Here is a 26,058-nt window from a genome sequence, read left to right as displayed (position 1 = left end):
GGCTGTGATCACAGTGTGTTGAAGTGGGATTTACTCAAAGAGGTAACTACCATCAGGGGTAAAGGGAAGAGTTTTTGCTTTCGTAAAGCAAAAACCCAGTATTTAAATTCTGTACGGCGGAACCAACTGATAATGTTACCAACAGAAAATTCAAAATGGAAAGCATTCAAAGAATTAATCTTGGAAGCTGCTTTTTAGGCTTTTCATACCAACTAAGAAATATTGTTCAAGGTTTAGGCCTAAATGGATGTCAGATGAACTAATGAGACATGTGACAGAGAAGAAAAATACATGGGATACATATAAATTAATGGATGACATGGCCTATGATAGATATAAGATGGTCTGTAACCAAGAGACAAAGGAGGTTAGGCAGGCAAAGAACGATTATGAGAAATCTTTGGCAAAGGATGCAAAGAAAAACAGCAAAGACTTTTTTACTTATGTAAACTCTAGAAGGAAGGGGTTGAATCAGATTGGTCCACTTGATATCAATGGTGTTACTGTTGATGATCCTACTCAGGTGGCTAACAAATTAAATGAGTATTTTGCATCCACATTCACACATGAGGAGTTATTCAGGGAGGGGAATGCCAGAGGTGAACTAAAATCTGGCAGTGAGCTAGATGATTTTATAATAACTGAGAAGAAAGTGGAGGAGAAATTGTTGAAGATAAACATAAGAAAGGCACTTGGGGTGGATGGGATCTATCCAGTTATATTAAAGGAGGTAGCAAAGAAAGTAAGCAAACCCTTACCCATAATTATGAGAGCTTCCTTGGACTCAGGGGAAGTACCCATGGACTAGAGATGTGCAAATGTGACCCCAATTCACAAAGGAGGATCAAAGGGTGACACAAGTAATTATAGACCTGTTAGTTTAACTTCTGTTCAAGGGAAATTAATGGAGGCATTGGTTAAAGAAGCGCTGCAGGATCATCTAGACAAGACTTCAGTTATAGCTTGGACACAGCATGGTTTGTTAAGGGAAAGTCTTGCCTGACAAATTTGATTGGACACTACGATGTGATCACAAAGGAACTGGATGCAAAGAATAATTTTGATATCATATATTTGGATCTTAGAAAAGCCTTTGATTCTGTTGCACATGAAGGACTGCTGCACGAATTGGAGCAGTGTGGCATTGGAGGCAAATTCCTGATACGGATAAAGGGATGGTTGAGTGGGAGAAGACAGAGGATTGTAATAAATGGACACTGCTCTTCATAGGCTAATATTATAGTGGAGTCCCCCAGGGTTCTGTGTTGGGTCAACTGTTGTTTTCTGTGTTTATTAATGATACTGATGATGGTATATCAGGCTTACTGTCCATGTTTGGAGAAGATTTGAATGTTGACAGGGTTGGTAATGACACTAATGACAGTTTGTGGTTGGAACAAGATCGAGAAAAGTTGAGCAGATGGGCTGAGAGGTGCCGAATGAAGTTTAACATTGACAAATGTAAAGTACTGCATATAGGAAGCAGTAACCCCAGAGTAACGTATTAACTCTTTGGTACTACACTGACAGTGGTGGAGAATGAAAAAACCTGGGGATAATTGTGCAGTCAGATATGAAGTTTTCTGAGCAGTGCAGATGGTCTGCAAGAGTAGTTCATGTTGTCTTGTCAATGATACACAGGAATTTTTCTAGCAGGGATAAGGAGGTGATTATCCCCTTGTATACGGCAGTGGTCAGGCCACACCTAGCATACTGTATACAGGTCTGGAGGCCTCATTTTAGGAAGGATGTAGAACTGCTAGAGCGAGTGCAGAGAAGGGCAACAAGATTAGTGAATGGAACAAGGGGTTGCTCTTACAAAGAAAGGCTTACGTTTTGTAAATTACAGTGTCTGGAGACTAGGCACCTGTGAGGTGATCTGATCTGATAAAGCCTTGAATGATTTGAGCATGCTCAATGCTGATGGGATTCTTCCTCTTGCCCAGAATAATCACCTGAGAGGGCATAAATTCAAATTGAGAAAAGACAGTTGTAGGATAGATGTGTCTGTTTACTTTTAGCCAGCGGGTGGTTGATTCTGGAACAAACTTCCACCTGTCGTAGAATTTGAAAGCTTAAATAGATTCAATTAGAACTAGACAAACATTTGGAGCAAGTGGATGGGTGCAATTAGAAGGTTTTTTTTTGGATGGGTGGGTATGTATGTACGTATGTATGTATGTCTTTGTGTGTGTGTGTGTGTGTGTGTGTGTGTGTGTGTGTGTGTGTGTGTGTGTGTGTGTGTGTGTGTGTGTGTGTGTGTGTGTGTGTGTGTGTGTGCACGTGCATGCGTGCACGCATAATTATGTATGTATCATACACTCGCACGTATGGGCTATACCCATATGGGCAAGTATGCACGCATACATACATACATACTTTCTGAATGCATGCATGGAGCAAGCAAGCAAGCAAGCTAGCTAGCTAGCTTGTTTCTTGCATCATGTGCCTTCGGAGTGTACACAGTCAGCAAGCAGTTGACGATAGTGAAGACCACTGTTACATTGTTCCACATGCACCAGGGGTCCAAGTTACTGCCAGTGAAGCATGCCCTGCACTTTTGATACCACGGATGAAGAGCCCCATGTTGTTGACTTCAAATTTGTATATGACCATCCACGGTGTGGAGTAAATAACATGACTCAACCGACCAGCACACCTTCCAGTCTTCTAACATCCAACTTGCATGCTCTTTGCACCAGGCGAATCTTTTACGCCGATGAAACTTGGTTGGGAGAGGATGCCGTAGGGGTCGTCTGCTGGTATAGCCCATACGTGCGAGTGTACGACACATGGTCATGGCAGATATTGTTCCGGTTTGGCCCATGTTGTATTGGGTAGTCAACTCTTCAACAGTGCTGCACCTGTTCGCCTGTACGAGCCATAGGACCTGGCACTCACCTCTAACATCAACCTTTTTTTTGACCTTTGCAGTTTTGCCGTTGGGTTGTTGTTTGACCACTTTGACGCCAGTCCTGGTACACTTTAACTATGGTGGCTCTCGAACACCCCACCAGTTCAGCCGTTTGGGAAATCAAGGCACCAGCTTATCGAGTACCCACAATCTGTCCTTTACCAAAGTCTGATAAATCTTTGCTTTTATCCATTACGCTCGGAATTTTACTACGAACTGAACCACTGACACATTTATGCTACATAGGTCAACTAACTGTGGACTCTCGTACCTCACGTGGTCAAAGGGTCACATTCAGTTTTCATAGGGTGGTCATAATTCAGTGATCACTCAGTGTATTAGTTCCCACATGTGGGGTGGGACCCCCTATAATCTTTCTCAGTCTTCTAAACTTTGTTCAAAAGAGGTAGTTAGGTTAATTAATGACCCATTTCTCAAAAATCTTTCCACTCTCTGTATCATAGATGTTTGGTTTCTGCTGCATGCCTTTTCTACAGATACTTCCATGGGCACTGTTCTTCTAATTTGTCTTCTTTAATTCCTGCAATCTCTTCCAAGCCAGTCTGAACATGTTCTGCAACCATTCAACATCCTTTTACTGTCCAAATTTAAACTCACAGAATCAACTTTTCGTCTTCCCCATTTATCCCTTCAACTTCTATTTTTTGGAAGAACCTCCATTTACAAGTATTCTCTGAAAATTACAATCTAGAGAAATTCACCAAGTTGCAATCTAAGATTGCACTGAGGACTACTCATCTGAACTGATTACTTGGAAAGGTTGTTCTTGAGAAAAGAGATCAAGAGTGTTGGCGGTGTGTTTAGGATTATCTGGTATTTAAATCAATAATCTGTGCGAGGTAAATGTAAATTAAACACTGATACTAGCATTGTTTATTTACTCAAGTAAATTAAACACTGATAGCATCCTTCCCATTTTTTTTTTTTTTGGGAAACATAAACACTCAATAGGAAATAATTTTAAATTGGAAAAGGATGGTTGCAGGATAGATGTGCAAAAATTTATCCTCAACGACAGAGTTGGAATTAACTTCCACTGAAATACTGTAAAATTGGAGATGTTGTTCGAATAAATTTAAAGGATTGGAAAAATTATTATTTTACCAAATGATATAAACAAAGTAGATAGAGATACTTTATTTTTTTATGGCTGATGCTTTTAGAGCATGTCATAAAAGCTTGAATTTTTTAAAACAAATTTTTCCTTTATCAACCATTTTTTTTATTACCAGTAGTAGCAAATGATGCAAGAAAACAAGCTTATACAGCATTATTCAAAGGGAATAAAACTTTCCCATTTCGTTTATCCATTCTCTCCAACACTTAGTTTAGTTCTTTGAATTTTTTAAGCTATCCAATTCCACAACATCAGATGGTAGTTTGTTCGAGCAATCAACCACCCACTGGCTAATGGCAAACTTCTGCACATCTATTCTGCAATCACCCTTCCTCAATTTGAATTTATGTCCCCTCCTGTGCATAGTCCGCAAAAAAGGAAGAATCTCATCGGCATTGAGCTTGCTCAATCCATTCAAAACCTTAAACACCTCAATCATATCACCTCACAGGTGCCTAGTCTCCAGATGCTGCAGTTTACAGAGCCAAAGCCTTTCTTGTTAAGAGCACCCCTTTGTTCCCTTCACCAATCTAATTTCCTTTCTCCATACCCACTCCAGCAGCTCTACATCCTTCCTGAAATGAGGCTGCCAGACCTGTATGCAGTACTCATGATGTGGCCTGACCATTACCTTATACCAGGAGTGGCCAACTTAATTTGTGATGTGATCTACTTTTTTCCTTCAAAATGTGCTGCGATCTACCATCTCAAAAATTTCATTGCACAAGGTGCACAAATCGAGGGATGACTATATTTAAAATTGGTCATGATCGACAGAAATTAAATCTGCGATCGACTCGTTGGCTACCCCTGACTTATACAATAGGATAATCGGATAATCATCTCTTATCCCTGATAGCAAAATTACTGTATATCATTGAAAAACCCCATGAGCTGTCCTGGCTGCCTGTACTGCTCAGAGAACTTCATATCTGACTGTACAATTATCCCCAGGTCTTTCCACTACCCTGAGTGTAGTACAACACAGTTGGTAAGATACTCTGGAGTTACTGCTATCCATATGCAGTACTTTGTATTTGTCAATGTTAAACTTTAACTGCTATTTCTTAGCTCATTGACCTAATTTTCCTAGATCCTGCTGCAGTAACTCACCCTGATTACTGTCATTAACCACCCTGCCATAATATGCAAACTTGAACGTTAAGCCTGATATGCTTTCATCAATATCAATTAATAAGTATAGAAAACAACAATGGGCCCAACCAGATAGGCCCCAAAATTTTTGAGGGGGCCCTGTTCAAGAATTACTGTTGGAGTCCTATGCAAGAATTACTTGCGGGGCCCTGTTTGTTATTTCCTTACCTCCAGAAGTTTTCAAGTCGACCTGCACAAGCATTCTTGGAGTGACGATAATGTAGGTAACTAGACATAAAGACAGCGGTAGGCTCATTGATAGAAATGAATATGGAAAAGACACGGATATTATTATTTAGACTAGTGCTTCTCAAATTATCTGTGGTGAAGGACAAGTTTCTTTTATTTCCGATATGTTACAAACTGATACTTTTGTAAAATACAATAAAAATGAATTACTAGAAAAATGAAAAATTACTCGTTGCAGCTGGTAACAAACAGTTTGCAGAATGTCACCAGTCCGTGGACCACATTTTGAGTAGCACTGATTTAGACCATTTGAGTGCGGCACCCTGTTCGACAAAACCAGTTGCATATGCTTGTGGCTGGCCCTGGACCCAACACTGAACCCTCCTGGGGAACTCTACTAGAAGAAGAAGAAGAAGAGAATCTTTATTTCAACAATAATAATATCTATAAAATACTGTTTATGTTGCAACCTACCCACAGGCCAATGATTTACACGTTCAAGAATCAATGAATTTAAATGATAAATGTAAAGGTAAAAAAAAATGAAATAATTTCGCATGCCAGTAATCGAACCCTGGCCTCCTGGGCGAAAGCCAGATATCCTAACCACTAGACCACATGAGAAGATACAATCATAAACTAATAACATAGTTTATTCTAAATTGAGATAGCGAGATTTCGAAGTTAATCAATACTTACGAGTCCGTAGAAATACCGTTCGTGACTTCCCGCCATTTTTACACGATAGCATAAGCTTAGTGTAGTATACTGCATAATATAATATTGTCAATTAATCAGTAAATCTATTAATCTTGATAAACTTTATTGTCAATTAAATTGTATTTTTAACTCTATAAATATATATAACGACTTAATCGTAACGAATAATTAATACATAACTATAGTGGTACACGTGATACGGAAGTTGTATAAAGGGAACACTAGATACCGAAAAAAAAAAAAATAAAATAAAAAAAAAAAATATATATATATATATATATATATATATATATATATATATAACATAACTGTTTTGGGATATAACTTAAGGATTTAATTTTTGTTTTAAATTTTATTGAATTAAATTGGAATCATGACTCTGACCAGAGCAGCAAAGCAAAAGGCTCAAGCTAATGGGAGTGCTGTGGTTCAGGGGAGAACTGAGGGGGGCAGTTGCCCTCTGAATCACAGTCTATTAAAATGCACTGTTTGCTTGATGTTTGCGGAGCAGTCGGGTACGGGACATGATACTGCCAAGGGGGAAGTCTTTGTGTGTGCACGATGTAAGGAGTGCAAGGAAATCAGGCGACAACTCAGCGTTGTTATGGGCCTTTATGAGACCTTGAAGGATAGGGTGGATGCCCTCGAAGGAAATAAATTGAGGGGCCCATCAAGCTCTCAGCTGCCCACATCAACGCCAGAGCTTGCACTTGGTCATCAGGCAACACAGGGGCAGCCCCCTAGGCAGAATGCGCTGGTCCCACAGGAACTAGTAGTAGTTGCTGACTCTATTGTCAGGGAAACGGGGAACATGCTTTGTAAAAAGGATAGGTGGAATAGGACCAGGGTATGTCTGCCAGGGGCAAAGGTTGATGACGTTGTAGAGCGGATATCATCTTTTAAGGGCACAAAAGGTGATATAGTTGTACACGTTGGCACTAATGATATTAAGAGTAGGAGACCGGCGGAATTACTTAGCAAGTACAGGTCACTGTTGAAAAAAAGCCGTGAATTAGGGTTGAACTTGAAAGTGTCTGCAATTCTGCCCAGACACGATAGGAGGGAGTATATGATGAGAGCCTTGTCGATCAATTCGGCCCTGGAGGGATTCTGCAAGGCTCAAGGGGTTGAATTTTTTTCAGCCTGGACTGTACTTGTTAACAGGAGAGATTGCTTCTACAGGGATGGGAGACACTTAAATAGAAAGGGTGCAAGAATTTTTGCTGATGCTGTCGAGGCAGTGTTAGGTGGGTCGGAAAACTGCTAGTTGGGGGGGATACAAGGACTAATAGATTAACAGTAGCCACTGGCAGAGGTGGAAGTGATTCTTGCACTGCTTCTATTCAAATGAGCAGAAGTCTGAAAAACAAGATGCAGGATATTTCAGAGACTGCTGGTAGTCATTGCGTTACAAGTAAACACATGGGTTGTGTTAGGGTAGCTAAGAATAGAAACAGGTGCATGTATACCTGCGTGTACACCAATGCTAGGAGTTTGGTAAATAAATTTGATGAATTTGAGGTATTGCTCAAAACATCAAAGGCAGATATTGTTGGGATATCAGAGACGTGGTGTCACACAGATATAAGTAATGCGGAACTGGAATTTGGGGAATACAATGTATATAGAAAGGATAGACAGGACAGGAGGGGAGGAGGGGTTATGCTATTAATTAAGAAACACATAAAGTCAAAGGAAGTGCAGCCAGTTGACATCGATGGACAGGGCAGTGTCGAGTCAGTTTGGTGTGACATAAGCATAGGGAAATCAAAATTGAGAGTAGGAGTGTGCTATAGGCCTAATGACTCTGATGAGTATAATAATATATTGTACAGGGAAATAGAGTGGGCCAGTAAATCAGAGAGTCTTATAATGGGGGATTTTAATTTCCCAGATATTGACTGGAATTTGTGGGTTGGTCACTCGCACACTAGCAAGGCTTTTGTGGATTTATTGGATGATTGTTTTCTACATCAGCATGTTCGTGGGGCAACAAGAGGGAGCAATACTCTTGATCTGATTATCAGTAGTGATTCTTCATGCATTAAGAACCTGCAGATAAATGAACCACTAGGTGGCAGTGATCACAGTGTGTTGAAGTGGGATTTACTCAAGGAGGTAACTACCATCAGAGGTAAAGGGAAGGGTTTTTGTTTTCGTAAAGGCGACTATGATGGTCTGAGACAGTATTTAAATTCTATACAGTGGGACCAACTGATGATGTTACCAACAGCAAACTCAAAATGGGAAGCATTCAAGGAACTAATCTTGGTGGCTACCAGGCTTTACATACCAACTAAGAAATATTGTTCAAGGTTTAGGCCTAAATGGTTGTCAGATGGACTAATGAGACATGTGGCAGAGAAGAAAAATGCATGGGATACATACAAATTAATGAGTGACATGGAAGCCTATGATAGATATAAGTTGGTCTGTAACCAAGTCACAAAGGAGATTAGGCAGGCAAAGGCAGACTACGAAAAATCCTTGGCAAAGGATGCAAAGAAAAACAGAAAGGAGTTCTTTATATACTTGAACTCGAGAAGGAAAGGGATGAATCAGATTGGTCCACTGGATATCGATGGTTCAACAGTTGAGGATCCTGCTCAGGTGGCTAACAATCTAAACGAGTATTTTGCATCTACATTCACGCATGAGGAGTTATTCAGGAAGGAGAATGATGTAGGTAAAGTAAACATTGGCAGTGAGCTGGATGATTTTGTAATAACTGAGAGGAAAGTGGAGGAGAGATTGTTGAGGATAAACATAAAAAAGGCACCTGGGGTGGATGGGATCTATCCAGTTATATTAAAGGAGGCAGCAAAGGAAGTATGCAAACCCCTAGCCATAATTATGAGAGCTTCTTTGGACTCAGGGGAGGTACACATAGACTGGAGATGTGCAAATGTAACCCCAATTCACAAAGGAGGATCAAAGGCTGACACAAGTAATTATAGACCTGTTAGTTTAACTTCTGTTCCAGGTAAATTAATGGAGGCACTGGTTAAAGAAGCACTGCAGGATCATCTAGACAAGAATTCAGTTATAGCTCAGACGCAGCATGGTTTTGTTAAGGGCAGGTCTTGCCTGACCAATCTGATTGGATACTATGATGTAGTCACAAAAGAACTGGATGCAGGGAATAACTTTGATATTATATATTTGGATCTTAGAAAGGCTTTTGATACTGTTGCACATGGAAGACTGCTGCACAAATTGGAGCAGTGTGGCATTGGAGGCAAATTGCTGCTATGGATAAGGGGATGGTTGAGTGGCAGAAGACAGAGAGTGGTAATCAATGGACACTGCTCAACGTGGACTAATGTTATTAGTGGAGTTCCTCAAGGTTCAGTGTTGGGTCCATTGTTGTTTTCGGTGTTTATGAATGATATTGATGATGGGATATCAAGTTTAATGTCTAAGTTTGCAGATGATACAAAGGTTGGCAGGGTCGTTAAGGACACTACTGACGCTATGCTGCTGCAACAGGATCTGGAAAGGTTGAACAGATGGGCTGAGAGGTGGCAAATGAAGTTTAACATTGACAAATGTAAAGTACTACATATGGGTAACAGTAACCCCAGAGCAATGTATCAACTCTCCGGTACTACACTGACAGTGGTGGAGAATGAAAAGGACCTGGGGGTAATTGTGCAGGCAGATATGAAGTTCTCTGAGCAGTGCAGACGAGCTGCAAGAGTAGCTCATGGTGTCTTGTCAATGATATACAGGAATTTTTCTAGCAGGGATAAGGAGGTGATTATTCCCTTGTATAAGGCAATGGTTAGGCCACATCTTGAGTACTGTATACAGGTCTGGAGGCCTCATTTCAAGAAGGATGTAGAGCTGCTGGAACGGGTACAGAGAAGGGCAACAAGATTAGTAAATGGAACAAAGGGTTGCTCTTACGAAGAAAGGCTTAAGTTTTGCAAATTACAGAGTCTGGAGACTAGGCACCGGCGAGGTGATCTGATAGAGGTGTATAAGGCTTTGAATGGTTTGAGCATGCTCAATGCCAATGGGATTCTTCATCTTTCTCAGAATAATCACCTCAGAGGGCATAAATTCAAATTGAGGAAGGATGGATGTCGGATAGATGTGCGGAAATTTGCCTTTGGCCAGCGGGTGGTTGGTTGGTGGAACCGACTTCCATCACTTGTTGTTGAAGTTGATAGCCTAAACAAATTTAAAGCTCAACTGGACAGGTATTTCGAACGAACGGAGGGGTGAAATGGGAGAGGGTTTTTTTTTTTTTTTTTGGCTGATGCTGAATAAGCTTGCTTTCTTGCATCATATGCCTCTACTAATGCTAATGCTAATGCTAACATTAGTCCATGAAGAGCAGTGGCTATTTCTTGCAATTCCCTGTCTTCTCCCACACAACTATGTCATTATTCATAGCAGTAACTTGGCCTTAATGCCACACTGCTCCAATTTATACAGCAGTCTTTTGTTTGCAAAGGTATCAAAAGCTTTCATTAAATCCAAATATATAATATCAAAATTATTTTTTGTATACCGTTTCTTTGTGACTGCATTGTAATATCCAATCAAATTTTGTCTGTCAACATTTTCCCCTAACGAACCCATGCTGTGTCTGAAGTATAACTGCATGCTTGTCTAGATGGTCCTGCATTACTTCTTTAATCAGTAACTCCATTATTTTCCCTGGAATAAAAGGCTAACAGGTCTGCAATTATTCATATCTCTTTGATCCCTTTTGTGAATTAATCTCCATACATCTCCAGTCTACAGGGACTGGAGTTAAATCCAAGGTTTCAGGGGAAGTCGCTCATAATGATGGTTAAGGTTTTACTTACCTCCCTTATAATAACTGGATAGATCCCATCCACCCCAGCTGTCTTTCTTACATTTAACTTTAGCAATTTCTCTTCCTCTTTCTTCTCAATTATTGCAAAATAATTTGGCTCTGTGGTAGAGCTAAATACATGTCTGGTCATTTTACCATAAAATTTTAATGGCTAATGATGAATTATAAATTAATTACTTATCTTCTAATTTATTATCAACAAAAAGGAATTTCATTACTGTATTTAATGCACATCAACCACAAACAGGATGGTAAGTGTTTTGTAAATAAGATATTTCACGAAATTTAATTCTACGTTTAAGAAAGTTAATAAAAGGGATCAAGTAGTCATCACGATGTGAATTAGTATTAGTGAGGACAAATGATGCAAGAATGCAAGCTTATTCTGCATCAACCGGAAAAAAATCTCTGAGTCAATTGTAATTTGTCACTTCTAAAAAGTAACAACCTAGTTTTATCTTGAACCTTGTGAGATTGTCTACTTCAACAGCCTTGGATGGAAAGAAACTTATGCCATTGTCAGTAACACACTCCTCCAAAGTGAACTTCATAGATAGCTGTCACTTTTTGGGGAGTGTTGTTGCTGCTCTGGTTTTTGCCTGTTTTGGCCAGAAATTCATATTTTTCTCCTGCTTATATATTTTCTGGCCAAAACGATTTTTTTTTTTACAAAATGAGGAAGTCTTCACAAAAAAAGAGGAGAAACAGATTATTTTTTGCAAAGTAGATTTTTTTTTAAGGCCATTTTTTTTTTTTTTTTCACCTGCCTGAATATTTTCTCACAATCAGCACTGCTATGAGGAATTGTAAAATGCCATAATGCTTGAAATATAACAGATTTAACAATCTGTTATATTCCAAGCTTCCTTGTACGATTGTCTATACTTGGCTGTCAAGTGCATTTCAGAATGTTCATAACCGAGGGGTATATTATGAAAGTTCTTTTTTCATCATTATGGAAGAAGAACTAGTACAAGTTATACTGAAATACTTTTTTTTATCTTCAACAATATTGAGAATTACTGGAAACTTACTTTTTTTTTTTTTTTTTTTTAACAAAACTGATTTATTTCAAATTAGTTCAAAGAAATTGTTCTCCAAATAATCATTGGACAGTGAACTGTTCTCAAAATATGATTAAATTTAAGTTAAATTTATATCTGTATAATATTTATAATATTTAATTCTAATATTTAATGCATAATATATTATACATTAAATATTAGAATTTTTCAAGTCACTGATCCCCAAATTTAAACTTGGATGCTCTGTGAATGTCTATATTTTTGTCAGCTGTTCATTTAGCCAGTGTAATCAAAGCATTACAGCAAGTTAGACATATGTTGCTGGCATCTCACAGACACTATGTGGGAATGGGAGTTGCCTAGAATAAAGGTAGACACTTTTGCTCACCTGGCATCTGTTAAACACCAAACACAAATTTAATATGTTGTAATTCATAATATATCAAAATGAAAACAGAAAATATAGTATAACCACTTACAGAATATTGGTTTGGAAAGGTACATAAGAGGATTTATTTCATTTCCAGATTTAAAAAAATAACAGAAAAATTTTAAAAAGTTGTCCATTAGATGCCATGCTAGCAGTTGAAGATTAACTTAATGCTCCTGGAAACTTGGTTGACAACTTGCTACCTATGAATTCTATTTGGAACCAGTAAGGAAACATGCTTTAATCTTAGGAATTCATGATAGAAAGTCAGCTGGCCATTCAACTAAGTCCACAATATACAAAATTTATTCGTGGAATCATCATAAAGTAGAGTATTTGTACAGACCTCAACCCCTGTTGATGCCCGAAATTCCTGGTTGTGTTTTGCAGGGATGCTAGACAAGACCTCCCCTTCTGAGACTCTATAGTCACACTGACTGAGCTTACACAATCTTCCTCTGCACTGTTGGACAGTAGTGGTATTGTCACACTTCCACTTCATGGTTGGCATTGGATAGTGTAGGTTGGTGAAGGTAAAGAAAGCCAACACGAGAAAACTTACTGGGCAAACTCGTTTCCTGCTACAGCAGTTTCTCCCTGCATTCTCGGTAAACAGAGTGTGTGTGTTATCGGTAGTGGCAGTAGAAGTCGATAACGATGTATTGATTAGATTTTTCTCATTATTAAAAGCAGATTATTGGAGTTCATGAGTGTAATGCCTTCGCAGTTGAAATTTACTTATGGGTACGCCCTCCAGATTGCCTCAGTCTTAGAGCGTTTATCCTCCACTTATCATTGTTTTAAAATAGGAAAATGACTCTACAGACATTTTATCGGTAGTAGCAGTAGAAGTTCATTTCCTATTGGGAAAAAACAGAGGGAAGGGGAGATAAACAGCCTCACTCTCCAGACTGAGGCAGTCCCGTAAGTAAATTTCAGCCCACTCATGAACTCCAATAATCTGCTTTTAATAATGAGAAAAAAAACTAATCAATATATCGTTATCGATTTCTACTGCCACTACCATTAACATGCACCATCTGTTTACCGAGAATTCAGGGAGAAACTGCAATAGCAGGAAACAAGTTTGCCCGGTAAGTTAAGCGAAATTTCCTGTCGTTCTTGTGTTGGCTTTCTTTACCTTAGCCTGTAGGTTGACAACAATTGCATGAATTGACAAGACAGCAATGCAACATCTCAAAATATACCTCTCTCAAAATCAGTCATCTTGGCGTAACATGTCATAATGAGAACAATTTACTTGTGTTGCTCATATGTCTTACTTATGTACATCTGAGTTACTTGTTTATCTGGAAAGGTCTAATAGACTAAAAAGACAGGAGTGTCTGGATACTTCTGATTTTTGGAGAATTCTGATGTTAACAGCCCAAAGTATTTCGATCAGCCATGCTGATATTAATGTTGCTAATTCTTACATTATTTTGATTATGAAAATTTAGTCTAAAGGGCTGAAGCCAAAGATATTCAAACTGATATGTTTTGGTAAGAAAATTTGGAAAGATATTGATGGAAGAAAACATGTACTTAGAGTTAAAATTTTATAACCATGGCAAAAATTTAAGGTTAATTTAAACTTGATAAACATCATACGAGGTCTGTTTAATAAAGAATGATCATAAAAAAAAAAGGTAAACTGCAGCCATTATCAACCCACTGCAGGATGGAAGCCTCCTCAACAATTCATGCTGAGGGAAATTGACCATAATCTGCCACGCTGGTCCAGTGCAGGTTGGCAAATCGACCGTATTTAGCGGTCAGGGGCTTGAACCCCGGTCTACTCAAAGAGCGCGTGCTACTGCACTCCCGCTCCTGACCACTCGGATGATCATAACATACCTTTATTAATCATCCATATTTTGATGGTCCTTTTCAAAGTAGTCCCCATTCAGTAAGTGCAGTTCATTGAATGGGGACTACTTTTCAAAGTAGTCCCCATTCAATGAATTGCACTTACTCCAATGTTTCTGCCATTCTCCAATAACATGGAAGTCATTTGAGACATACATTTGAAAAATACATTTTTACAACTTCTTGTGATAATTGGAAACTTTTCCTTTCTTACACTGTTGTGATGCAGCATCCAACAGCTGCGTGCAGTTGTGGTCATTTATGACAAATTTGATCCCACAAAGTGCACATTACAGTTCTGTAGTAAGATCCCATAACAGTCGTATGACATGGCACATGCTGGTGAACCATTCCTTGAATGTCAAAAAAAAAAAGAGATGACTATAACCTTTCCAGAGAAGCCACAACTTTTGCTTTTTTGGTGTTGGTGATGATGTAGACTACTAAACAGCTTTGTTGCTTTCTCTCTCAGCTGAAATGAAGCATGTTTCATCTGCCATTATTATCTTGTGCAGAACCTCCATCTTCAGTAACCCCTCTGTTGCAGCTCCTAATAAACCTCCATGCAAACGTGCTGTTGCTCAGGTAACCTTGGAACCCAGTTGTTGTTATTTGGTTTTTAGGAGCATTAGCAACTAAGGCCATATTGCTCCAGGGATATGCGGTGGTCATTCCCTGACCATTCTGCATTCTCCGTATTTGGTGGTCACTGGCTCGAACCCAAGTCTAATCAAGAAGCATGTGCTATGCACTGCTGCTCCTGCTCACCTGGCTATGGAGGTGCCATGGAACCCAGTATGCACAAACATGTGTCATATGCAAATGGTCATGGAGAATACTGTACATGCTTCCTACTGATATTCTCAACATCTTTCTCTCTGCCAGTTGCCTAACTGTTATACAATGATCTTCTCTCACGATTACAGAAGCAGCATTTATGGTTTTTCTGGTGACAGCAGTGGTTGGAGCTCCAGGACTACCAATTTTTGTGATCGAATCACATCCATCTTTAAACATTCTAAACTACCTGCAACCTGTGCTTTATGGAAGTGCTGATTCACCATAACATTTCATATGATTCAGCTGATGTTTTCTTGAGATGGAAACAAAATTTGAGAATAGCATACCGTTCTTCGTGTGTTATTGTTACGTAGACGAAACTGAATAGGCATAAACTTGACTAACTTCCAAGGGCATGCTGTGCTGTATGCACAAGTCGACTGAGCAGTTGCCATGTGTTGCGGCTTTGTTTGGTCTTAAATTCCGCAGTTCAGCTAGAAATAGCAAGCAGTATGGTTGTTCATGAAAAATTATGATCATTCTTTATTGAACAACCCTCATATGTTGTTTGATTTACAGCATAGCTTTAAGTTCCAAGAAATGTGATAATTCTATAATTAGCATAGCTTTTGAAGAAACAACTTACCTCTAAGTTAAGTTCTGGTTCTTCAAAAGCTATGCGCAGGGCCGGCTCAAGGGTGAATGGCGCAACTAGGCCACAATGAGTGATGACATCCCCCATCCGCTGATGTGAAGATTTTCATTTTTTTTGAATAATTAATTTTACCAATTTGTGTCAAGGTTTGGGGCATTGGCACCTCTAGGCCAGTACCTGTTCAGCCTTACCCTAAAGCCGGCCCTGGCTATGCTAATCATAGAATTGTCATATGTTATTAATTTATCAGCCTATAATCTTAGATGCCGAAATAGTCCCGTGTTTGAACACTTGCCTATCCTAAATAAATATCGAACAAGGCACTATATATCTGTTGCCAATGCTGTTCTTTCAATAGATTAAATTAAGGAAAACTTCCAATTTTGCAACTGAAATTTACCATATTCTTTATGAAGCCATTTTTCCTCTAGATTTGAAGGGGTAAAAATGATAACCCTAGTGTTGATCTCGTATATTTTCTGCAAGCACCTTTTGTTTCAGCTTTATAATTATTGTATGCAATTATATTTTATTATTATATGTTTATAAAATTTACTATGATTAAATAAATATGCAGTGTGTTGTATTGTAATTGCATCATCATTATTTGAAAATATAACAGATTTTTATACTCAGGAAGAAGGACGTAGCACAAGCAAGACATTTTGCCTCCACAAAATATTTTCTCAAACTAACCTTGTGTATAAAGCACGCACAATGTAATATAGTCACTAGAAGAATAATTACTGTTATCAAATACTGGCAAAATTGCTGTATATTACCGACATTATTCCTCACTGTTATAGCAGCCTTACTATACTGTTGCATGAACTTCACATAAGGTTGTATTACAACCTCCAAATCCTATTTGTCTTCAACACTGTTAAATATACAACACCCACCCCTCAGTTGATAATTTAACTTTGAATTACTGTGGTACATATGAAATGCCTTGCATTTAGTAGCATTAAAACTTAATTGCCGTTTTTTGATCAGTTGTATAATTCAGTCTTGTTTTAGCAACATATCTGGATTCTTGTTTTTAACCTTACCTATCTTGGTATTATTAGAAAATTTTGACATGAAACCTGTAATACTATCATATGATATCATTAATAATAATTAGAAACAAGGGGAACCCTACCACAGACTGCTGAGAGACCCCACTGCTGAAGAAGTACCAGTTAACCATTCCTTGATCCACAGTAGCAACTTAACTCAAGTAATACACTTCTCAAACTAATGCACAAGATGTTCATGTGAGGCTCTATCAAAAACTTGTCTAAAATCTAAGTGAATTATACAACAATTACTCCATTTTTTTAGTGACTACATCATAATTCAGTACCAGATTTGTCTGATCAGATCTCTTGACTTAATTGTGTTCCCCTCTCACAATAATAATGGATCAAGGTAATCATGCACATTTTTAATCACAGATTCCTAAAATATTATGGAATCTATGATAATTACTTGTATCATTCATATGGTCTCCCTTATATGGTAACAGGAAAAAATATCCCTTATATTATGTAATGAAACAGGCCCCAGGTTTTAACTTCAGTATTTTATAATTAAGAAAAAAAAAAAAAAAAAAAAAAAAAAATTTGTATGTGCAATTATTTAAATCTTTCTTAAAAATGTACTTGGAAAAAAAATGGGATTTTTTCGCTATATAATTTTCCTAGATTTTGTATTTTCTTGAACTATGCTTGTCCCAGACGAAAACTGCAATCAATTACTGATGAATTTGGCCAGATCATTAATACGGCGTTGTTAGGCTTCTCATGGTATGAAACCACCAATTTTGGAGAAAATTCTAAATGAAGTTTTGACACTTTTTTTTTATTTTTTTCATCCACTAATAACAATGGTTTGTATGTTTCTTCTGTTTTCTCAACTTGGTTTTCCCTTCGTTGCAGCTTTCATATTCGGTTAATCAAAAAAAAGGTTAGGTTAGTTTGTCACTAATTCGGGATGGATTTAAGCGAAAAATGGTGTCTGTAACCTTTAGTGTACAGTATTCTTGAAATTTTGTTAGATCAAGTGGTTATGAACAGTTTTCAGGGGGAAAAAATAAAACTGGATATTTTTTCCCAGGATTCCCCTTGTGTATGGGAGAGACATTTCTAATATTTTGGATTTTCACCTAAATCTAAGAATTTTAGCACATTAGCATTAGTTAAGGCATATGATGCAAGAAAGCAAGCTTATATAGCATCAGCAAAAAAAAAAAAAAAAAAAAAGAGCCTCCATTATTATTGACAAGAGTACAGAAGTGAAACTATAAATTCTGCACTTCCCCCACCAGATTGCCCAACAGCTCCCATGTAATCTTTAATAACCATACCAACCCGTACTTTAACAGCCATTAAGAGGCCCTCCCCATGGTGGCTAGTGGACCTAGCACTGGGTTTAGATATTCCCTTAGCTTTGAGTATAACCAGATGAAACTATCAGTTCATTGTACTTTCTTCATTTCTAGAAATTTCTCTTATGCCCTTGAAAACCATTGCTTTGAATTAGAATAATAGAACTTAGAAGCACAAATAGTTCTAAAAAGGTATGTGTTCTTATTTGTTTTATGTATGAGTATAGATAGAAGGGAAATCCAAGCGTTGCCATTCATAAAATATGTATAAAATTTTAAGTGTGTGTGTGTACCTTATATATACACACACATATCAGATATATATATAAGAAACACATGGGTAAATAAATTAAATGAACCCATTATCAGTCATTCATCAGTTTTTTTTATTCACTGCTAGTTTTTTGGGATTTTTTTTCTTAACATCTTCCAGAAAAGCATTAGTACACAACATCAGATGACATTCAGCAAGATGAATAAATAGTAATTTGGGCTCAGATACATATTTATGCAAAAGCTGAAAGTAAAGCATTAACTGAATGATTGATGTTATATGATTTTCTGGGATAATGGGCAAAGAATGAAGCAAGGCAAAAATTCCTAAAAAAACAAAAACATATCCAATACAGCAATTCTTCACAATGATGACTGGCATTATAAGAGTGATAACAGTATTATAAGTGGTACAATGATTATAAAAATACAGAGGAAGACTAGCTACAGAGAATTTCATGTAATGCTTATCTACTGTGGGTCAGTGCTAAACATAGTGCAAAAAAAAAAAAAAAAAAAAAGTTACAAGACCAGAAATATTCTTTTCACAAAATTTTAATCTTAATATATCTTTGCAACAACATCAGTTTCTTAACATATATTGAATCTTTATAAAGAAATCCAAAATAAAATAACTTAATATCTACCTAGAACTAATGAAATTAATTGAAGAAAAAAGAGGCACAATAATAAATGGAAAAAATATAAAACACAAAATATGCAGATGATATTGTGATTTTAACAGAAACCAAAGAACAACTAAAAGAAATATTAACAAACATCGATAAAGCAAGCAACAATTATGGAATTAATATTAATATAAATAAAACCAAAGTAATGCAAATCAGAAAAAACATAGAAGACAAACATCCAAAATCAACAAATAGAACAAGCACAAAAATTTGTATATCTGGGCTCTCTAATAACTGGAAACCTAAGTAATATTGACCAAATTAATCACAGACTGAACATCGGATGGACAAACATGAACAAACTCAAAAGCATATGAAAGAGCAATAAAATCTCAAATAGTCTAAAAATTAAACTATATGAAACTGTCATCATACCTACAGCAACTTATGGATCAGAGAATTGGAAAATAAATAAGAAGAAAGGCAAAAAATAATAGTAATTTGAAATGAGATGTCTAAGGAAAATCAATAAAACAAATTGGAGAGAACATAAAACTAATGAACAAGTAAGGAGAGATCTAAATTTTGAATACAGAATAATAGAGCAGATCTACAAAAAAACAACTTCAGTGGTTTGGACATGTGAACCGGATGAAACAAAACAAGCTGCCTAATGTAGTACTGACAGGAAGAATTGGAGATAAGAAACCACCAGGAAGACCCAAAAGAGAATGACTCCAATGCCTAAAGGAAAACACAAGCTTTCAGAGTTTCAGAGTGATGCAAGATTCAAGAGATTGACAACAATTGAGGCCAATATCTAAATAGGGACTCAACCCATGCCAAACGGAGGAGTGGAATGATGATGACGACACACTTATGAACCAGTTAAACTCAGGGTATAGCATATCTGCAATTTCTAGTATAATGTTGAACTCAAAATTGTTTGCATCTTGGCAGGCAGAAGGCGAACCATTTCCTTTATGACTTCTAGTTCATTTTTAATATACTTTTCATGGTGAGGATTTTTATTAATATAATCAATTATAAACTTATAATTTTTTTCACTATGATGCATGTTTTCAATTTGTTTTTGAGGATCAGGTGACATTAATTTATTATATAATCTACCAAGACAGAAATGTGCAATCAAGGCAGGCCTAGTAACATCCTCAGAAAAAGCATCAGGCAGTTTCTTATTGATATCTTTAAGTGATTCAATAAAGGCTTCAAAATGATGAATGCTCTTATTTGCTAGAAGATTAATTTTTTTAATTATATGTGTTGAATTTTGTTTATCTTTTTGCAAGGTACACAGTTTCATGTCCATCATCTCACTGTATATTTCAGACAATTCAAACATGATCTGTCTGCAAATAAGGAGGTAATGCTGGGGATTTAACTCCTTCAGCAACTCTTCCAACAGATCTATTCTTCGTTTGTGCATTTTACACTGCCGATCCTCATCTGGTTCAAAAAATATAAGAAGCCTGAATGCCTTACTCATATCTTGTATAATCTGAACATAATTTGATGTGTATTCATTAAGTGCATAATACTGTTTTGCTTCATCCAGCCATTTCTGAATGCTTAGAAACACGAGTCTTGCTTGTTCATACTGTTTGATATGCTGATCAGTTATCATTTTTTCATATTTATGAATCTGTTGTTCCTTTAAGAATATGTACGGCTTCTCTTTTTCTTGTACAGATGAACTTTCGCTGGCATTAATTTCTTTTATTTCAAAATCATGATCACTATTTTGCTTTTTTTCTTGAGAATTATGGAGAAGCTCATCTTGTGATGAAACAAGCAATGCAAGTCCATATTTTGCCCAACACCTTGCAGTATCAGCTTTGGCATGCTGAAAAGAATCCTTCTCACTTGCCTGTATATCACTATTCTTTTTCTGCATTGGCTGATTCTCATATTTGTCTAGAGTATAACTAGCACAAGCAAGGTAATGTCTTGCAACAGTAAAGTTTTCTTTTGTAATGAAATACTGGGAAAGTGTTGCACAGTTTACAGCCCAATCAATAAGGTCATAGTCATCACTTTCCAACTGTCTTTTTAAAGTGGCATGGCAATAAACTGCTGCAGTTTCATTTTCTTGAAGATGTTCATATACTTGTGCAAGATAATAAAGTGTATGAGTATAGGCTTTTTCAATTTTTTTCCATCCGTCTTCACTTGGTTTTTCTGCAGCTGGATTAAAAAAGTCTTCGAAATCGCATGGAATTTGTTCTTTGTTTGCATTTTTATATGTTGTGTATGTCTTCTCAGCTTGTTTAAGTAGATCACATGATTTCTCTAATTCAGATCTCATCGACCATATGATACCTAATTGATTTAATACACTAATTGCGAGAAGGCAACATTCTGGCTGTAGCGCATATTTTTCTATAATTTCCCAACTTCTCATTAAATTATCTGTACCCGAAGTAACATCTTCAGTATCTACATCAACGACACCCAATTCATATTTAACTAATGCAGTCAGAAGAGAAATGTTCGATAGCTTACCCGCTGCAGAAACTGAGTTATCCACTTCTATAACATTTAATTCCGACTCCAATGTTTCAAGAAGTTTTCGTGCCTCATATTTTGACTTAAAAGGCTCGTTTTCTGGATCGTTCGAGCCACATTCATATATCAGTTTACGAGCCATTAGATATCTCTCACGGGCTGATGCGTACCATTCTGTTTTTAACACGGCCATAGTTTATTATTTTATTTTTTACTTATACAAATTAAAACATTGCTTCAACACATGTTCAAGGATCTCCAGAATTACAGCGAATTTCAAGCTTTGCTTTGTAGTGCTTTTCAACGCCCTCTTTATAAACGCAACAGCGGTATATTCCAATAATAGGCACATGGGTATTTTAGCATGCTGTACGCGAAGGCAGCTACGTTTGAACCAAATTCCTATCATTACTTCTTGCTGTGTGCGTACTCACAGATTTTTTACTTGTGCTATTTCATTGCAAAAAAAAGGAAAAAAAAGAAAGTAGTATGCGCTAAGGTTAAATGTATGTAAAAGAATAAACTGATGTTCAGAATTTTTTGAAAAAAGAAGTTGAGTAAAATATTTTTGTAAATAACACATGCAATGGAAACACAATCTCAAATGAGGTGGGTATGAAGTGAGTCATATTTAGTCATTAAAACTTTTAATAGGGGTGGTGAGACTGTAATAGCATAATTAGTGTTATCAGAGGAAGGGATGCGAGTTGCACAGATTCCAACCTAAAATTTCGCGTCATACACAGGGTGACTAGAACTCATGTTTTTTTTTTTTTTTTTGGAGGATAATGTCCCGTAAAATTGTTTCGGGATGTTCACACAAAGCTTTTTTCGCCACTAAATATACATAGTTAAAGCAGAATATATAATTTTTTAAAAAATTTAATGTGGCCATTTAATTGTGGTCAGAGGTGGACGGACCATAAGACTTAGCGGGGCAACCCCGGAGGTCGGTGGATTTTCAACATTACACTTTGACCTCATTATTTGTTTTGACCCAGTCCGCCTCTGATTATGGTTATAAATGGCAACGCACCTATTGTTATTCATTGTCAAATTGCATCATACGAACCTAGCTGCATATGTATACGCTACTTATTGACATGGTATAATTTTAATTTAGTAATACACGTAATAATAGAATACACGTTGCAGTGGGTAAATAAAATTTTGGCCAAGACGAAAGACGTTTGGAAGGAACCATATTAAAGTTAGGTCACGTGCAGGGCCGCGTGACGCTACGGCCAAACCGGCCATGGCCGGGGGCCTAACCCGAATAGGGGCCTCATTTTCAGTGTAAATATTTTGTAAAGTAGTGATAAAAATTTCTAATAATAATAATAATAAACCAAGAAAACGTGTAATATAAAAGAATACCTAAACTTAACGTGTTTAAATTTATTCTTATACCTTTTTATTGTACAAGAAATAAGTTAAAAGTTTCTATTAAAATTGTTTTTATTATTATTTTATTTTTCAAGTCAAAAAACAAAACATTTTTGACCTCTTATTTTATATTGTTATCAAGGAATTATTATTCACAATATAAATATAAAAACCAATGTAGTATTTATATGTATGTGTTATTTATATTATTATTATTATTACTACTAGCCATATGGTGTAATGATGTAGTAGTATGGTGTAGTAGTAATAATGGCTAGCCATTATTACTACTAGCCATATTACTACTAGCTTATGCTGCACAAGCCAAAAAAAAAAATCCTGAGTTACCCTGAGAGAGAGAGTTATTTGGTTTTTTTTTTTTAGGAGCATTAGCAACTAAGGCCATATTGCTCCAGGGATATGCGGTGGTCATTCCCTGACCTTTCCGCATCCTCCATATTTGGTGGTTAAGGGCTCAAACCCCGGTCTAATCAAGAAGCGTGTGTGCAGGCACTGCTGCTCCTGCCCACCTGGCTACGGAGGCGCCCAGAGAGAGAGAGAGAGAGAGAGAGTGGGGGGGGGATTGATAGAAGTAGAAAGGAATCACCAAGAAAGAGAAGAATGATGGTATCTAGCTCAGGACCCTGGCTGTGCCAAGCCCATACTCACCAGATGTGAGCCCCTAAAGAGGCCTCGAATTTAAATATGGTTGGGGGCCTATTTCATCCGGCCCTGGCCATGTGATCATGTTACTGTGTCGATGAAGGATGGCGTGAAGTTATTATTCAATCAGTTTTATTAAAGCCATCTTTAAATAATATTAAATGCCATAAAGTTTTACTGATACCACATTTTAAATAAAAAACACTACTCTAATGTATAAGTATTATTACCATTTATTTAAAATGTATGCCATTCTCCATATGACGGTTTCAACCTTTTCTGGGGTCTCATCAGTGGAGAAGCAAGCATGCCATGCTTGTACTACTGTTTTATAACTCCTGGTATAAGGTCTGTCTTTGTTCAAAATTCTTTTAGCTTTTTTTATATTCCTGTTGTGGATATTTGGAAGAGAAATTGTTGAAGTTAAACATAAGAAAGGCACCTGGGGTGGATGGGATCTATCCAGTTATATTAAAGGAGGTGGAAAAGCAACTAAGCAAACTTTTAGCCATAATTATGAGAGCATCCTTGGACCCAGGGGAGGTCCCCACAGACTGGCGATGTGCAAATGTATCCCCAATTCACAAAGGAGGATTGAAGGGTGACACGAATAATTACAGACCAGTTAGTTTAACTTCTGTTCCGGGTAAAATAATGGAGTCACTGGTAAAAGATGCATTGCAGGATCATCTAGACGACTGCAGCAGTAATTCAGACACAGCATGGGTTTGTTAAGGGAAAGTTTTGTCTGACAAATTTGATAGGATATTATGATGCAGTTACAAAGGAACTGGATGCAAAAAAATAATTTTGATATAATAATTTGGTTTTCAGGAAAGCTTTTGACACTGTTGTGCATGGAAGACTATTGTACAAATTGGAGCAGAATGGTATTAAGGGTAAGTTGCTACAATGGATAAAAGGATTGTTGAGTGGGAGAAGACAGAGGGTGGTAATTAATGGGTGCTGCTCTTCGTGGACTAATGTTATTAGTGGAGTCCCACAGGGTTCAGTGTTGGGTGTTTTGTATATTTATCAATGATATTGATGAAGGTATATCAGGCTTAATGTCGAAGTTTGCAGATGATACAAAGGTTGGCAGGGTTGTTAATGGCAGTGTGCTACTGCAACAGGATCTAGATAATTTGGGCAGATGGGCTAAGAAGTGGCAACTGAAGTTTAACCTTGAAAAATTCAAAGTACTGCATATGGGTAGTAGTAACCCCATAGAAACATACCAACTGTGTGGTACTACACTTAAGGTGGTAGAAAATGAAAAAGACCTGGGAGTAATTGTGCAGTCAGATATGAAGTTTTCTGAGCAATGCAGACAGGCTGCCAGGGCAGGTCATGGGGTTTTGTCAATGATATATAGGAATTTTGCTAGCAGGGAGAAGGAGATGATTGTTCCTCTGTATAAGGCAATGGTCAGGCCACGCCTTGAGTACTGTGTACAGGTCTGGAGGCCTCATTTTAGGAAGGATGTAGATTTACTTGAGTGTGTAGAGAGAAGGGCAACAGGGTTGGTGAGGGGAATGAAGGGATCCTCTTACCAAGAGAGGCTTAAGTTCTGCAAATTGCAGTGGCTGGAGACTAGGCACCTGCGCAGTGATCTGATTGAGGTATATAAGGCCTTGAATGGGTTGAGCATGCTGAATTCTGATGGGATCCTTCCACTTGTTCAGATTACGAAACTAAGGGGCATAAATTCAAATTAAGAAAGGACAGATGTAGAATAGATGTGCGGAAATTTGCCTTTAGCCAGCGGGTGGTTAATTGTTGGAACAAACTTCCATCTGTCGTTGTAAGTTGACAGGTTAAATAAATTTAAGGAGGAACTGGACAGGCATTTAGAGGGAATGGTGTGATTTTTTTTTTTAGCTGATGCTGCATAAGCTCATACACTTGCTTTCTTGCATTACATGCCACTACTACTACTACTACCAATTTTTTCTTAAGTAAGTATACATCACCCACTGAACCGATCTAGCAGTACAGGTTAATATTTTGGAGTAATGCTGGTGATTATCATTCTGTGGAGATTATAGGGATTTGAAGTACTGTATTTTTATATAAAAATAACAAATTACCCCTGAAAATTAGGCAATACTGTATGCAAAATCTTTTAAAAAACCAGAATATGCTATGCCTCCAAGGATTCTGGATTTATGAGGATTTCTGATATATATTCATTGTTGCAGCTTGCATATACAGAATAAAGTTGAAATAATTTGTAGGTTGATACTTTTTTTGGACACCATAGTTTTCACCCAATGGCTTTCATTGAGGATTGTGAACTCTCACTAGAGTGCAGCCCTGACCTCAAGGTGAGGTGAGATGAGTTACTTAAATAAAAAAAAAGCATAGCTATTTACTAAGATTTGATACAAACAGTAACTAGAAGCTATCAAGCTGTAATTCTCAGAATAAAAATCATATTTAAAAATTCCAAATGATAGTTTTCCAAGCATGACAGAATATGGGATCCGGAAAAGTGGCCC

General features: G+C 37.2%; 2 protein-coding genes across 5 annotated transcripts in view; one reads left to right on the top strand and one right to left on the bottom strand.

Moving 5' to 3' along the window:
* Positions 1-19,036: 19,036 nt before the first annotated feature.
* Positions 19,037-21,909, bottom strand: LOC150084727 (KIF-binding protein). 2 transcript variants are annotated; one of them, XM_090376575.1, is made up of 2 exons: positions 20,741-21,909; positions 19,037-20,677 (listed from the first exon to the last, which is right to left on the bottom strand). In XM_090376575.1, exons 1-2 carry the CDS (start codon positions 21,699-21,701, stop codon positions 19,902-19,904), a joined length of 1,737 nt encoding a protein of 578 aa, XP_090232701.1. In that variant the 5' UTR covers positions 21,702-21,909; the 3' UTR covers positions 19,037-19,901. The 2 variants fall into 2 exon arrangements, with proteins under 2 accessions (XP_090232701.1, XP_090232700.1); XM_090376574.1 differs by having other exon boundaries at positions 19,037-21,909.
* A 53-nt stretch (positions 21,910-21,962) lies between these two features.
* The window catches only part of LOC150084726 (cytoplasmic dynein 2 light intermediate chain 1), a 245,046-nt gene continuing 240,950 nt past the window's right edge, over positions 21,963-26,058 (top strand). For 2 of the 3 annotated variants that reach the window (XM_090376579.1, XM_090376576.1), the window contains exon 1: positions 22,672-22,804. In XM_090376579.1, coding sequence (XP_090232705.1) covers positions 22,764-22,804 — 41 coding nt within the window. In that variant the 5' untranslated portion in view covers positions 22,672-22,763. Of the gene's footprint in view, positions 22,118-22,671; positions 22,805-26,058 lie in introns of those variants that run through there. The other variant, XM_090376577.1, reaches the window with a different exon arrangement.

Source organism: Mastigoproctus giganteus, chromosome 6, assembly GCF_048544385.1.
Source record: "Mastigoproctus giganteus isolate SK-2022 chromosome 6, ASM4854438v1, whole genome shotgun sequence".
Lineage (NCBI taxonomy): Eukaryota > Metazoa > Arthropoda > Arachnida > Uropygi > Thelyphonidae > Mastigoproctus > Mastigoproctus giganteus.
Note: the sequence above shows the minus strand (reverse complement) of the source record. Positions and strands in the feature narration are given on the sequence as shown.